At 46.3% G+C, this 16989-nt stretch overlaps 1 protein-coding gene across 4 annotated transcripts in view; it reads left to right on the top strand.

The window, feature by feature from the left end:
* Positions 1-16989, top strand: part of sulf1 (sulfatase 1) — a 601332-nt gene that overhangs the window by 477930 nt on the left and 106413 nt on the right. For all 4 annotated transcript variants that reach the window (XM_085993124.1, XM_085993123.1, XM_085993126.1 and 1 more), the window contains one exon: positions 14382-14511. In XM_085993124.1, coding sequence (XP_085849250.1) covers positions 14382-14511 — 130 coding nt within the window. The remainder of the gene's footprint in view (positions 1-14381; positions 14512-16989) is intronic.

Consider the following 16989-nt stretch of genomic DNA (forward strand, 5'->3'; position numbering starts at 1 on the left):
CATCTGACATGATTCTCTGACGATATAAGCTGTGTCTTTATGCATTTCTCCACTTCACCTGAAGAAGGAGCAGCGCACCGAAAGCTTGTGATTTCAAATAAAGCTGTTGGACTATAACCTGGTGTTGTGTAACTTCCTACATTTGTCCACCCCAGTCCAACTCCGGCATCTCCACACCATGGCTACTATCGACACCACAAACTGCCGGCTCAAAGTGGAGAGGATCTCCAAGAAGATCGCGCATATCGACACAGACATCAAGTTTCTACAGAGATGCAAGAAAGCAGACAAGATCCCGAAAGGATTACAGATCACTAACCCACTCAAGTTGACCTACAACACAGACTACGCTGAGAGACTCTGCCGTCGTACCTCTCGCACACTCCTCAACCATCTCATACACCAGCTCTACAGCAGACGCCGCAACCTCGAAACCGAGATGGAGTCCATGTTCTCAGCCTGTGCTCAGGACGCAGCAGACCAGCTACGAGACACCGCCAAACAAACAAGGCAACGGAACTACGCTACCTACATGCACACCAAGAACAGGAAGCTTGAGAAACTTGGCATCACCAGCAGCAGCAACCAAGCCTCCCCCGGTACCACAGTTGAAACCACAGGGAAATCCATCGTCAACCTGTCCGACCACACCCTTCAACCAGACGAAATTGAAGTTCTCAGCCGAGGGCTCAATTTCTGCCCCACCACCAAAATGGACCCCATCGGTCTCGCGGCAGACACAGAGGAATTCATCAGGAGAATGAGGCTCCGGGAATTCTTCCACAAATCCCAAGATGTCAGCAGCGAACCCAATGAGACAATCAATGATCCGGAACAGCAGACGGAGGGATCCGCAGTGCAGCAACCGAAGAAGAAAGAGTCAAATTGGACCCCTCCGGAGGGTCGCTGCCCTAAGCTTGACATGTATGCTCAAGCTGTCAGGAGATGCATCAACGCCAGATTCATCAGCCGCACTCACAAGACAGTCCAGAATGTCACCCGAGCACAACGCAACGCCATCCACGCTCTCAAGACCAACCGCAACATCGTCATCAAACCAGCAGACAAAGGAGGTGCCATCGTCATACAGAACAGAACGGTCTATTGCAAAGAAGTATACCGACAACTGGACAACCAGGAACACTACAGACAGTTACCCGCAGATCCGACCAAAGAACACACCCGCCAACTCAACAGACTGATCAAAACCTTCGATCCAGACCTTCAAAGCATCCTACATGCTCTCATCCCACGTACTCCCCGCGTGGGAGACTTCTACTGCCTCCCAAAGATACACAAAGCCAACACACCTGGACGTCCTATTGCATCAGGCAACGGAACCCCGTGTGAGAACCTCTCTGGATATGTCGAGGGCATCCTGAAACCCATCGTACAGGGAACCCCCAGCTTCTGTCGCGACACTACAGACTTCTTACAGAAACTCAGCACCCACGGACCAGTTGAACCAGGAACACTCCTCGCCACGATGGCCGTCTCGGCACTCTACACCAGTATCCCCCACGATGACGGCATCGCTGCGACAGCCTCAGTACTCAACACCAACAACAGCCAATCTCCAGACGCCATCCTACAACTCATCCGCTTCATCCTTGACCACAATGTCTTCACCTTCGACAACCAGTTCTTTACCCAAACACACGGAACAGCCATGGGGACCAAATTCGCACCCCAATACGCAAACATCTTCATGCACAAGTTCAAGCAAGACTTCTTCGCTGCACAGGATCTCCAACCAACGCTATACACCAGATACATCGACGACATTTTCTTCCTATGGACCCACGGCGAAGAATCACTGAAAAGACTACACGATAACATCAACAAGTTCCATCCCACCATCAAACTCACCATGGACTACTCCTCAGAATCAGTCTCATTCCTGGACACACGAATCTCCATCAAAGACGGACACCTCAGCACTTCACTCTACCGCAAGCCCACGGACAACCTCACGATGCTTCACTTCTCCAGCTTCCACCCTAACCACGTTAAAGAAGCCATCCCCTATGGACAAGCCCTGCGAATACACAGGATCTGCTCAGACGAGAAGGAACGCGATGGACACCTACAGACACTGAAAGACGCCCTTGTAAGAACGGGATATGACGCTCAACTCGTCGATCGACAGTTCCGACGGGCCATAGCGAAAAATCGCATAGACCTCCTCAGAAGACAAACACGGGACACAACCAACAGAGTACCCTTCGTCGTCCAGTACTTCCCCGGAGCAGAGAAACTACGCCATGTTCTTCGCAGCCTTCAACATGTCATCGATGACGACGAACACCTCGCTAAGGCCATCCCCACGCCTCCACTACTCGCTTTCAAACAGCCGCCTAACCTCAAACAGACCATCGTTCCCAGCAAATTTCCCAGCTTTCAGGAGAACAGCAACCACGACACCACACAACCCTGCCACAGCAACCTCTGCAAGACATGCCAGATCATCAACACAGATACCATCATCACACGTGATGACACCACCCACCAGGTACATGGTACATACTCATGTGACTCGGCCAACGTTGTCTACCTCATACGTTGCAGGAAAGGATGCCCCGGAGCATGGTACATCGGCGAGACCATGCAGACACTGCGACAACGGATGAACGGACACCGCGCAACAATCACCAGGCAGGACTGTTCCCTCCCAGTCGGGGAACACTTCAGCAGTCAAGGACATTCAGCCTCCGATCTTCGGGTAAGCATTCTCCAAGGTGGCCTTCGAGACACACGACAACGCAAAATCGTCGAGCAGAAACTGATAGCCAAGTTCCGCACCCATGAGGACGGCCTCAACCGAGATCTTGGGTTCATGTCACGCTACATGTAACCCCACCTGATGCAGGGTCATCCAGACTCGAGTCGACATTGGCTTGTTCTCTCTACACAGATGCGGCCGGACCTGCTGTGATTTCCAGCCAAAAAAAATGTTTCTTGTCTGTTTTTTTGTTTTTCATACAGACCCCAGCATCTGTAATATTTGACCCCCTGTGACCCCACCTCATTGTTCTTTGATGTAATGTTTCCCTGACTGACCTGTTTGGACACCATTCACACCTTTGACTGCTGTGATTATCTCTCTGCCGAGGTGTGATAAATGGCAGTTGGAAAGGTTACCTGTAAACATCTGACATGATTCTCTGACTATATAAGCTGTGTCTTTATGCATTTCTCCACTTCACCTGAAGAAGGAGCAGCGCTCCGAAAGCTTGTGATTTCAAATAAAGCTGTTGGACTATAACCTGGTGTTGTGTAACTTCCTACATTTATCTCCAACAAGCGAGAGTCTAACCACCGCCCCTTAACATTCAACAGCATTACCATTGCCGAATCCCCCACCATCAACATCCTGGGGGTCACCATTGACCAGAAACTTAACTGGACCAGCCACATAAATACTGTAGCTACAAGAGCAGGTCAGAGGCTGGGTATTCTGTGGCAAGTGTCTCACCTCCTGACTCCCTAAAGCCTTTCCACCATCTACAAGACACAAGTGAGGAGTGTGATGGAATACTTCCACTTGTCTTGATGAGTGCAGCTCCAACAAAACTCAAGAAGCTCGACACGATCCAGGACAAAGCAGCCCGCTTTGTGGCACCCCATCCACCACCTCAAGCATTCACTCCCTCCGCCACCAGTGCACCATGGCTACAGTGTGCACCATCTACAAGATGCATTGCAGCAACTCGCCAAGGCTTCTTCGGCAGCACCTCCCAAACCCGCGAGCTCTACCACCTAGAAAGACAAGGGCAGCAGGCGCATGGGAACACCACCACCTCCAAGTTCCCCTCCAAGTTACACACCATCCTGACTTGGAAATATATCCATTCCTTCATCGTCGCTGGATCAAAATCCTGGAACTCCCTCCCTAACAGCACTGTGGGAGTACCTTCACCACAAGGAATGCAGCGGTTCAAGAAGGCGGCTCACCACCACCTTCTCAAGGGCTTTAGGGATGGGCAATAAATGCTGGCCTTGTCAGCAACGCCCATATCCCATAAACGAATAAATAAATAAAAACTTGCCTTGACTTCCTGTGAGAGGATGATATTTGCATCAGAGTGTTGAACATCTAACTATATAGGTGCTATCTATTTTGTCTGGATCCTCTGCTCCGGGGTAATTTCACCTTCTGTGTTGATTGCTGTATCTGGACTAACTGGCCTAAATCTGACCTCCCTTTATCTTCAGGGAACATGTACACCTAAGTGACACACTTATATCTGGCTGGTATAAGTCTTACAATCTTAACTTCAATAACCTTTCTCACTGTTGTCCAGTTTTGCAGAAACACAATTCTACATATATTAGACAAAGGGGGAAAAGCTCGGTGTCGCCCCTTTCGGCCCCGGAAAAATTAACACCCCTCCGCCTGAAATTAATTAGAGATTAATTAAGAGCGGGAAAATAGATTATGAGAGTAAGCTTGCAGGGAACATAAAAACTGACTGTAAAAGCTTCTATAGATATGTGAAGAGAAAAAGATTGGTGAAGTCAAGCGTAGGTCCCTTGCAGTCAGAACCAGGGGAATTTATAATGGGGAACAAAGAAATGGCTGACCAATTAAATACATACTTTGGTTCTGTCTTCACAAAGGAGGACACAAATAACCTCCCAGAGATGTCGGTGAACATAGGGTCTAATGAGAGGGAGGAATTGAATGAAATCAGTATTTGTAGGGAAATGGTGTTAAGGAAATTGACGGGACTGAAGGCTGATAAATCCTCAGGGCCTGATAATCTACATCCTAGGGTACTTAAGGAAGTGGCCCTAGAAATAGTAGATGCATTGCTGGTCATCTTCCAAAATTCTATAGACTCTGCAACAGTTCCCATGGATTGGAGGATAGCTAATGTAACCCTACTATTTAAAAAAGGTGGTAGAGAGAAAACAGGGAATTATAGACCGGTACGTCTGACATCAGTAGTGGGGAAAGTTAAAGCACATGGGATTGGGGGTAAGGTACTGACTTGGATAGAGAACTGGTTGGCAGACAGGAAGCAAAGAGTTGGAATAAACGGGTCTTTTTCCGAGTGGCAGGCAGTGACTAGTGGGGTACCGCAGGGATCGGTGCTAGGACCCCAGCTATTCACAATATATATAAATGATCTAGATGAGGGAACTAGATGTAATATCTCCAAGTTTGAAGACGACACAAAGCTGGGTGGGCGTGTGTGTTGTGAGGAGGATGCAGAGAAACTCTAGTATGATTTGGACATGTTGGGTGATTGGGCAGATGCATGGCAGATGCAGTATAATGTGGATAAATGTGAGATTATCCACTTTGGTGGCAAAAACAGGAAGGCAGATTATTATCTGAACGGCAATAGATTGGGAGAAGGGGAAGTGCAATGAGAACTGGCTGTCCTTGTGCACCAGTCGCTGAAGGTAAGCATGCAGGTGCAGCAGGCGGTTAAGAAGGTAAATGGTATGTTGGCCTTCATAGCGCTAAGATTCGAGTACAGGAGCAAGGATGTCTTGCTGCAGTTGTACAGGGCCTTGGTGAGACCACACCTTGAGTATTGTGTGCAGTTTTGGTCGCCTTATCTGAGGAAGGATGTTCTTGCCATGGAGAGAGTGCAGCGAAGATTCACCAGACTGATACCTGGGATGGCAGGAATGACATATGAGGAGAGATTGGGTCGATTAGGCTTACATTCGCTAGAGTTTAGAAGAATGAGAGGGGATCTCACTGAAACTTATACAATTCTAACAGGACTAGACAGACTAGGTGCAGGAAGGATGTTCCCGATGGCGGGGGAGTCCAGAACCACGGGTCACAGTCTAAGGATAAGGGGTAAGCCATTTAGGACTGAGATGAGGAGGAATTTCTTCACCCAGAGAGTGGTGAACCTGTGGAATTCTCTACCACAGAAGGCCGTTGAGGCCAATTCATTAAATATATTCAAGAAGGAGTTAGATATATTTCTTAAGGCTAAAGGGATCAAGGGATATGGGGAGAAAGCAGGGACAGGGTACTGAATTTGGATGATCAGCCATGATCTCATTAAATGGCAGAACAGGCTCGAGGGACCGAATGGCCTACTCCTGCTCCTATCTTCTATGTTTCTATGTTTCTATGAAATTCAGTTGTAGCGGGAGGTCAGGCGTTACTGGAAGTGCTCCATCTCCTTCTTGAGGCGCTACAACTGAATATCGCGGCGCTACGTGCAATAGCGCAATTGGCACATAGTACCTCATCATTGCAAGCCTCCCTCCCCTGATTAAAGGGTAAGGGCCTAGCACTGCGTGCACTGGGGCCCTGCTGGACCACCGGGGAGTGGGGTGCTTTGAAAACAGCCCAGCAGTCAAGAGGAGTGCCAGGCTGCATGATCGTGGCCGGCACCCAGAAAAAAAAAGTAGAAGGGGGCAGGCGCTGGCAGTCGGCCAATACAAAATGGCTGCCCGACACCTGCCCTTTAAGTCGTGCCGCCGTGGCTGCATAAACGCCCCCCTGATCCTGTTGGACATATCAGGACGTCCGGCAATAGGTCAGGGGGCGCAACCCAAGTTTGTGGCCGGGTTGCGAGTGGAGTGCTGCGCACTCGCCACCGGCGCAGCGCCACAGGGCGCTACCGGCTACCACCGCTGGTTGGGCTGATTCGTGCAAATAAACCCAATTTTTCCCCCAAAGAGCTCCTACATCTTATACTACAAGACTACTCAAAGACTCTGGAGCACATCATTGAACACTGCCCTCAGAAGAAATTTGCAGGCAGCCTTCAAGATATTGATGCTTTAGCCTGGATACCTGACAGATATTGATATTTAATTTGTTTTTTACTACTACCATATGAAAGAAGAAGAACTAGAAATAAACTAAGGGCTGAAGTCTTGAGACTGAAAACTGAGGGCTGAATTTTCTCAATGGAGAAGTGTTGGAGGCGGGACTTCTGGTTTCCAGGTTTCAGTCCTGCCCCTAGCGACGTCTGACCAACCCACGCTATTTTCCCTTGATTGGCCTTGTTGAGCCAGCCCTGCGGGCTACCAGCCAATTAAGGAAAAGCTGGTGATAGTTGACATCAACGTATGGCGCTTCATTTGTCGAAAAATTTTGACATAAATTGTCAGCATTTGACAGCTTTGAGAAGCAGTCAAACACTGACAATCTCTGTTCTAAGGTGAGCCCTTGCACACAGGCTCACCAAGACCTCTCTCCTTGGCAGAAAGCAGATGGCTGCTACATCTGAGAATGCAGCAGTCATTCTGTCATCTCTGCCGTTGAGATGAGGCACCTTCGGATCCTCAAAGGTTGAAGTCTGCAGAAAGAAGCATAGGTAAGGAAACTTTTTCCAACACTTTACACTCACCTCTCATACTTACCTGTCCACACTTGCACCCATCACGCACCTCTACAGCTGACATTTCGACTCCTCTCACCCCCGCAGACCCACTGCTCGCCTCACTGACCCTGGCGAGGTTTGCAGCCGTTGGGAAGCCTGCAATTGCAGGCATAAAATGGGGAAAAGCCTCAAAACTGTAATCCCCTTCCCGCCTCGAGAAGACAGGACCCTGCGCGATTCGGGGACCCGCCTCCTGGGAAGATGGCACGGAGGTGGGTTGGGAGCGTGGTCGGTACCTGCTCCCAGTTTCTGCCATTTTCCCGGCAGTCTCGCCTCCATATCCACCTCCCCAGAGCTGGGAAAATGCCCCCGAGTGTCAAAAACACCGGGGGCAATTTTCCCATTGGAGGCGGGTTGGAGGCAGGTTTCGGTTTGAGTGGCTTCCAAACCCACCTCCACTGATAGGTTTGAAAAAATTGCGATTTTCCCCTAATTGGCCGGTTGATTTCAGAGGTGTAGGCTGCCCTTGGTCAATTAGTGTTTTGGGACTGAAACTCGCCTCTGCTGACATCACTTTTCCAGCCTCATTTAAGGGCTGCCTGCTGCCTTGCATCATTCCACTGGATTTCTGCCTATGCTGCACCACCTGCAACATGTTCTGAGAAACCACTATGTCCAATTCCAAGGCAAGGGCCTCCCCGAGGTTCTCAGATGAAGCGCTACCAAGGTTGGTTGAGGGGGTGAGAGCTAGCAGGGAGGTGTTCTTCCCCTCATCTGGGAGGAAGAGGCCTCCCAAAGAAACCAAGGCTGTGTGGGTCCAGCTGGCAAGGGATATAACCTCCAGATCTGTGTGCAGATTGGGTGAATGTTTCTGTGTATTGATGAAATGCCATCCCTGTTGGCGTGATGGCATCTGTTGTTTCGCCTTAGGTAGCTCCACATTGCAGGCTCCGCGACACTTGTTTGTCAGGTTGGTGATCAGAGTGAAAGGAGGCCAGAGGGTCATGTCCATTGTCTATCATGTCTTAAGATGGAGCCAAGGACATGTGCCAACATGGGCAACCTATGCAAATCTGGCCAGGATAAGTGCATCCCTTGCATCCCGGGCAGCCATGTGCTCGCGTGCTGCCACTGCTGCTGGTCGATAGACCGGCACTCGGTCCTCCTCCTGCTCCTCCTCCTCCTGCTCCTCCTCCTCCTCAGCCTCCTCATCCTCCTCCTCCTCATCCTCATCCTCTTCCTCTTGTGAGGAGGCCTGGAACTGAGCCACTTGCTCATCAGGAAGCTGCAAGCCACGACGCTGTGTCATGTTGTGCAGTGCACAGCAGACCACGACTATTCTGGAGACCCTGTATGGTGTATACTGCAGGGCCCCACCTGATCGGTCAAGGCATCGGAAGCGCATCTTCAACAACCCAATGGTTTGCTCGATAATGGACCTGGTCGAAGTGTGGCTGGCATTGTAGCACTCTTCAGCCTCGTTAACTGGCCTTCTGATCGGCGTCATTAGCCACTTCTTCAGGGGCACCAAGGAGTCATCCATTAAGTTGGTTTGGCGGATTGAAAAGCGGAGGAACACTAGAGTTCCGCAGGATGAAAGAGTCATGGCAACTACCACAGAACTTGGCGCAAACATGCAAAAACTCCTTCTTGTGGTTATACACCAGCTGTACGTTGAGGGAGTAGAAACCCCTGCGTTTGACAAAGATAACTGGGTTGTGATGGGGTGCCCTAAGGGCCACATGTGTGCAGTCTATGATGCCCTGCACCATTGGCATGCCTGCCATATTTGCAAAGCCAACCGAACGCGCGGTTACACTTGCTTGATCCCTTGAGAAGTGGATGTAATTGTGGACCTTAGCAAAAAAGGCATTGGTAACCTGCATGATGCAACTGTGGGCAGCCGACTGGGAATTGCTGCTGATGTCTTCTGATGATTCCTGGAAGGAGCCTGAGGCAAAAAAGTGGTGACTTTGACAGCCACTGGTAAGGGGTGTCCACCCATTCCTCTGGGCACCAGGTCTTGTTGCAGCGGTCCGCAGATGTCTCGGACAACCTCTCGCGAAAGTCTCAGCCTTCTTTGACACTGCTGCTCACTCATGTTGAGGTAGCTCATCCTCTGTCTGTAAACCCTCTGTTGGGGGTATCTCCTGTGGCGAGGTGCCTCGATGCACTGGCGCCTTCTGCCCTGTGCAGCATGAGGTGGGTGTGCAGGAGGTTGGGGCTCCTGCTGCTGTTGCTGCTGAGCTGCCTGGTTTTGCTGCTGCCGTGGATGCTCCTCATCCGAATCTGAGGTCCATGGAAAAAGAAAATAAATGGTTCCCATGCTGCTTGCAGATGCCTCCATTGGGGAAGCGCTCATTGCAAGCGGGGAGAGGGTCTTCTAAGGAGGTCCCACAGTTGATAGATAGAAGTTGCAGCACCTCTGACTTCAGATGGCCTGCTAAAAGTGCTGAAAGACCTTTTAAAGCAAAGTTCTGACACCTGCAACTAATCCCTGATGAAAGCTCCGTTTTAATGGTGGAGCTGCAACTGTGAGGAGGCCACCCACTTGTCAACCCGCCAGGTTTAGCTGGCGTGGTTTAGGAGGGTCATGGAACACGCTGAAAATGTGGAAAAATAACGAGGGCCTCTCAAAATAGGATTAGAGAGGCTCTTAACTACCACTTAAGACTCTTAACAACCTCTCTGGCATGCTGGAGGTGGGACTGATTCCCACCCAGCAAAAGTTGCGCGGAGGCGGGTTGGAGGTGGGTTCTGAACCCGCACTTAGGTTTTCCAATTTTACCGCCTCCAAACCTGCCTCCTCGGGGCTGAGAAAATCGCCCCCACCATTTTAAATATCCTTAATTTCCAAAGAAACTCCACAATTCTGTTGACTTATCTGACTAACACATCTGTTATTAGAGTTCACGCCGTCTGGTGTCAATCACCTCACACGGCCCTGTTGGTACCCCTGATGACCTCCAAATCAATGAAGCACCAGCACTTTGACATGCCAGATTGCTCGTTTACTCCCTAGCTTCTCTGGTCTTTGCTAATAAAGCCGTTGCACACATATCCAGATAAAGCAAGGCATCTTTATGTCTGCCTTAACAAGCTATCTGTGGGCTTGTAGTCTTAATGGCTTGTTTTCTATACCTGGCAAGGAATGTTTTGTATGTATAAGCCTTCATGGTTTAATTAACATTAACCCCTTCCTTTCCTAGTATTCAGCTTGACTGTTGGCTCCATCTTGAGGACACAGTTAAGGCAGTTCATGGGATGTTTTTCCTCCATGGTCCTGAAGCCAGTGGCCATTACCGCTGCTGCAAGTCTCTCAGGTCTGCAGCTGCAGCCAACCTTTCTGCCTTGATTTGAGATTCATCCCATTTCCAAAGGGTGTTCCTGTGCCAGGGGGACATTCAGGGCATGGTGCTGACCTGCACCTGGAAGCACAGTTGAGTTCAGATCTGTTTGGACCCTGCGCATTACCACCTGAGTTGCCCTCGGATGGAGGGTGAAAAGAAAAATCGGGCCCTTTGTTTTTTCTGCCACACTGATTTATTTGACCGAGTAGGTGGTTTATATACAATAAAAACAGAAAATGCTGGAAATACTCAGCAGGTCAGTTTTTTTCATGCAAAAAGTTTTTCCATTTATTTACCTAATTATAAATTCTTGGCAATAAACACCAATTCTATGCAATCTTTGTTTTATGCCAGGAATTGAATGCAGCCATTTAACAGCGAATTGCCCATGCTACGATTTTAACCAAATCATTATGTAAAGGGAGAGCTTGATGGTTACATATAAATCTTTAACACCTCCACATGCCTAATCATTATAAAGATAATAAAAAGTGATTACTGCTTAGCTCACTGGAGGCTATCAATAGCTGTCATTAGGAATTCCCTTCACACACTGGTTTGATTAAATGCTCCATACTGTACCATTCCATTTTAACTCCATGTCTGGTTAACCAGCAGCACAGACACTGGCTGAGGAGGACTAGCAAAAGGAAAACAAATTGGGACAAAAAGGTGCCATCAGAAGGTTAAAAATAACAATTGATCTTAAACAGCAAGCATTACCCTTAATTTCCCTTTTAGAAAATTGGTGCCAAATAATTTTCATTAACTTTAACATCCTTTATAAAATTAATTTATATAGATTTTTTCCTTCTGGAGTGGTGAGTGCTAATGGTATTAGTAAAGCCAATTAATAAGTTACTGAGGCATGAGGGAAGTACAAGGAGAGGGAATCAGAATCAGCAGAATTCACTAAATGTTTCAGTGATGTGTCCCTTCAGCTGCCTGCGTTAATTCATTTCCGCCACATAGTTGAGCTCCGTATCTATCAGGAGTCGGCTTCAGCCCTACAATCACCGTTTAGTCGAGAATACTCAAAAAGGCGAGAGAAATGACAGGAGAAGTATTAAAATTAGTTCGAATTCTTTTTGGCTGAATATAAACGTGATGCTCTTAAGTATACCCCAATATAGTTTTGTGCAACTGCTGCTTATTCTAATTCTGTTTATTCTTTTGCTTAATTGTTTACTTAATTAGTATCAGCTCCAGTCAGTAATATAAGAAAACATACTGTGAGATGTGAGAAACCACCTTTTCTTAGCCAGCAGCAACCGTGAAACCATCCGTGTTATCCTGTGTAACAACTTTCCAGATTCCTGCCTCATCAGTAAGCATTTTAGCAACCTCACAAATCAAAGTATACATCTAAAGGCCTGAGGCTTAATTGTGATCAGCTCTCGGTTTTCTGAACGTTGACATATTCCACTGAGACTGACTAAGATACGCCATCTTAAAAGACAGCTGAACACTGATTAAATCGTGCCCCAGGAAAGTAACACTAAGCCTTGGTCTCACCACAGTAATAGATATTGATTTTTTTCCCCAGTCACTGTGATTCCACACACTCTTCCTGCCTGAAGACTGGAGGCTATCTCTTGAAACTTGTGCCAATTATATTAACATGAAGAAAGAATACATATATCTTACTGACAGAAAACTAATGTTCATATCTGTGTGCTTGTATTAGTGAAACTCAAGCAATATGCATCAATCAGCTGGCGTGTTTCCAGTAGATTACTTTGAAAGTTACCTACATAACTTCAGCTCTGTAAAACCTTGCTTCAGTCTCTCTCGGATTGGTTTCGAAAGTATTACTGCACCAACGAGAGTGTGTCAGTACTTTAAATCTAGGAATAAAGTACATTCACCATTTTGAAGGAATGTATTTTTTCCTCCTAGTTTTTCCTCCAGAAGGCAGGGTGTCGTGCTGGATGGATGCCTTAGCCCTCCAGGGCTCCGCCATTCTTGTGTGAGCCCAGAGAGTGTGACGCCATTGAACAGGTGGGCAGTGGGCGGAACGAGTCCACCTGCTTGATAAACATCGTTGGAGGCCTCAGCCATTTTCATGGCGGGGACTCAATAAAATATTCTCCACAAACTGCCTGTGCGTTTGGAGCGCAGGGGCAGGCAATCTGACAGTCCCCCTGTAGACCCGAGCCACCAGTATTTAATTTCAGGGGAGGGGTGGGAGGAGGTGGGCAAGCAATCATGGAGGAGGCAACAGAGGTTCCGGCAGTGAGCAAGACCATTTTAGTAGGGTCAGGAATAGCATTTATACTCTTCCTGGACCCACATAAACAGTTAAAAGAACTTACCTGGAGCATTGTTGGAGACGCTCCAGTGATCCCATTAAGGGACCATTGCTTAAGCTGCTCTAGGTTGAGTTCCACTGGGTGGGTCTTGCCACTTGTTGGAGCAGTAAAACTGCATCGGAATCCTATATATATCATCATAGTCAGACCCCGATTTATATAAATTAACAGGCTCCTGCCTGTATCAAGGGACAGCACAGTGGATGACTATTTCCCAAACCGTTCCAAAACCGTGGTGGCCTGGCTTTCAGTTGGAGTGGGGCGGGAAGTGCCTGCACAGAGATTTTGGTCTCACTACCATTCCGTTCCTGCAAAAATGGTGCAGTAACGAGACCAAAATCATCACTAGTGAATGTTGTGAGGCTATTGGCCCAATACTAGTTTCTCATTTCACTTTATCCAATTTCACAATGCTGTGAATAGAAAAACAACACAATTACTGTTATTCATGTTTAGCCAATTGTACATAACTGTCTAAGATCCTCACAGGGTGTAGCTGCAAGTGAAGTATATGACTCAAAAAAGGTGGCAAATTTTGCTCAAATCAATAAAAAATTAAGAAAAGAACTGACAAGGCAAACGGAACAACATTGTAATGAATCTGTGGCTAATAATTGGGTTAATTCAACTAAGAATAACATGTCACTCAAAATTGAAAAGGAAATTTGCACTGTTTCCTCTTGGGGATTCTGGTCTGGCCCTCCATGCGGGCATCAAAACTGACCCAGGTTACCTATGCTGACCCTCCACCTGGTCCCTTTGAAGGCCACGGGCCCTGTAACTTGCTCCCGCCCCCCCCCCCCACTCGACTTCAACACACACCCAGATTAACATGTTTGGGCAGACAAAGGCTCTAGCACCAACAGGCCATCACATAAACTTTGACATTAGACCAGAACCAGCTATATCCAGGTCCCAATTTAGTATCCGGCCCTTCTAGTTTAATCTCGCCAAAATTACTGCAGAAGCACATTAGAAGGGTAGCAGATTCTCTGGCCCAGTGTATGGAGTACAATAGGGGATAAAGTAGATTGTTTTTAAAGTAGGAGGGAGCATTAAATCATTCCTCATTCTATCTGAACCAAATAAATCCTTTCCTGCCCTGGATTATGTGTTGGAGTAAAATAGCAGTGAGTGGTTTTATCAACAGTATATATTAGAATTTGTAGCAGTCGAAATACTGAAGAGGGGACAAATTTGCGGTAATGTTTATTGATAAATGCTCCTTTGTGGGCAAGCATGGTGTGGCTATTGAGTAAACCTCATAAATCTTCAGTCGTTACTACCTGAAAGCAAGCAGTTGAAAGCACATTGCATTATTGCAACTGGGCAGTGCTCTTAAAGTAAGTAGTGTTAAAATCCACATATTCTTCCAGTTTACTAGAAAATTTTGTTGCTCCTTTTTTTTCCAGCAAATTGCTCCGTAAGAAGGAAGAGGGAACTGGTGATGCCCAACAAACTAATTACCTACCTAAATATGAAAGAGTAAAAGAAGTGTGCCAACAGGCAAAGTACCAGACAGCCTGTGAACAACCTGGGCAGGTAAATGAGCACAACTAAGTTTAACCATAAACTAGACATTTTTTTCACACAGGGTAGTAGGTCTACTGCTTAATACTGGCAACAAACTAAATGTATTAAGTTTAAAGCATTGGAGATCCAAAACATAACAGGTGACTGACCAGCTGTAGGAAATGAGGTGAGGGAGGTCAGCCTCTATCAGCATCAATGGTTCAATTTAATTTGTTGGTCTCTTTGAAGCAGCTCTGTTTTATACCAGTTGCTTGGTGATTAGAAGAATCGCACAGCTATTGCCCATTGTTTGCCAATTTGTCAAAGATTTAAGTTGTTTAACACAACAAAATTAATTACAAAGAACAGGTTGTAAACTTAATTATAGCTGCAATTACACTTTGCTGTTGTCGCCAATTCCCAAAGCATGGATGTTGCACAGCCAGCTGCAAGCTAAACATAAAACAGCCGTGACTCTCCGAGGTCAGCGCCTATGAAGACTTGCCATAAAAACGATTCCACCACCAAATATATAATTGTGTTGTATCCTTTGAGAATGATTCCTATGAAGGCACTTTGTTTTTCCCACTATAATCTTGAGCATGTAATCTAGGCTGATACTTCAGTGCAATACTGTGGGAGTGCTTCATTTTTTTTCCAGATGAGGTGTTAAACCAAGGCCCTGCTGTCTGCCAGCTCAGGTGGACACCAAGATTCTGTGGCACTAATCAAAGAAAAGCAAGGAGTTCTCCCAATGCCCGGGTCAACATTCCTCCCTCAACTGACACATACATACAACACACACACACGCACACACGTTCTCCTTTTTCTTTCTGCCCCTTTAATTTTCCTACTAGTCCTCCTCATGCCAGTCACACACGTTCTGAGGATTAAACAGACCTAATCTAATTCTTTCAACTCAACACCATCTCCTTCAACAGCCCGGTTGCTAATTATTTTACAAACATTTTCAACTTCACCGTCAGAAAGCTCAATCTGGGCTCAGTTCAGTTACATCTAAATCTCAGCTTGGTGCTTATCATTTAAACATGAATTGAAGATGTAAGAATAATATTTTGGTGGTGTAAATTCTTTTAACTGAATGTACTGTTCTAAGCCATGTAGAGGTCAGATTTTTGATATGTCTAAAGTAATGGACCATTTATTTCAAGAATTCAGAACTGTCACATTTCCGTTTTGTTGACATTTCTGTAGAGATATATCCAGTCTTAATCTTTAGTCCAGTTTCTTTTCACAATCTGTTTGAACAATGCTTATCTTTTGACAAAAGATAATATTAGAATATCTGACAAGCCTTGTTTGAGTTATGCTATTTAAACCAGTCTATTGATGACCCTGTCCTTTCCCATACCCTTTAAAAATTTTAGTTTTCATTTATTCACTTCCCTTTTAAAACTTATTGTGAATTCTGCTTCCACCACTGTTTGTGCTAGGGCATTCCATGTCTTAACAACTCTTTGTCTAAAAATACATTCTCCCTTTATTATTTTGGTGATTATCTTAAATGTACACATTCTAGTTACTGATGTGTCAACCATTGGGAATAGTTTTTCTCAATTTTAACATAATTTTAACCAAATTTTAGATTTTCTCTTAGCCTTCTCTGTTCGAATGAAAAGAGCCCCAGTTTCTTGAGTCTCTCCTCACAGCTAAGGCTTTTCATCCCCGGTATCATCTTAGTGAATCTCTTCTGTACCCTCTCCATGATCTTGACTTCTTTCCCAAGGTAAGGCTTCCAAAGCTCAGCATAGTATTCTAACTGTAACCTAACCAATGATTTCTATTGGTTCAACATTATCTCTTTGTTTTTGGAGCCTCCTGAAATTGGTGGTAATTACCTTAAAATGGGGCTGGCAGACCCGTTAACCCGTTAGTGCCGACTCTGCCCGCTGCCACTTTTACAGGGGTCTCTTGCTGTGTGACCGAAGCACCTGCCTGTTTCAGGAGTAGGCCCCTTTTAATATGCAAATCTGGGTCCTATGACATACATTGGACCTGCATGTATTGTAGAAACCCTTTCTTGCTTTGCAATTTCCCTCATTCTTTCCTCAGTCTATCTTTGTATAATTAAACTCACCTATTATTTAAGGCCCTGTTGTTCCTTGCTTTTCTTAATCTAATTTGTCTGCATATCTCTTCCTGTATCTCTTTTGCATTGGTCAGGGGGCTATACTATACTTCCAGTAGAGTAACAGTTCTTTTCTTATTCCTTAACTCGAGCCAAATAGATTCAATTTTTATGCCATGCCCTGTAGCAATCCTATGGTTTACTGCTGTAATGGAATCTTTGATTAAAATGGCCACCTCCCTCCACTCTCCAATTTCCTTACTGCATCTCTCCTGAATATTTTGTAACCAGAAATGTTCACTTCTCAGCCCTGCCCTAACCTAAGCCATATCTCTTAGAACTATTATATACCCACTGCCTCAGCAATTAATGCCTCTAAGTCACCAATTGTATTGACAGTATTTTGTACATTCATTTAC

The sequence above is a fragment of the Somniosus microcephalus genome, chromosome 7, assembly GCF_052327205.1.
Source record: "Somniosus microcephalus isolate GS21.2 chromosome 7, FLI_Smic_1.0, whole genome shotgun sequence".
Taxonomy (NCBI): Eukaryota; Metazoa; Chordata; class Chondrichthyes; order Squaliformes; family Somniosidae; genus Somniosus; species Somniosus microcephalus.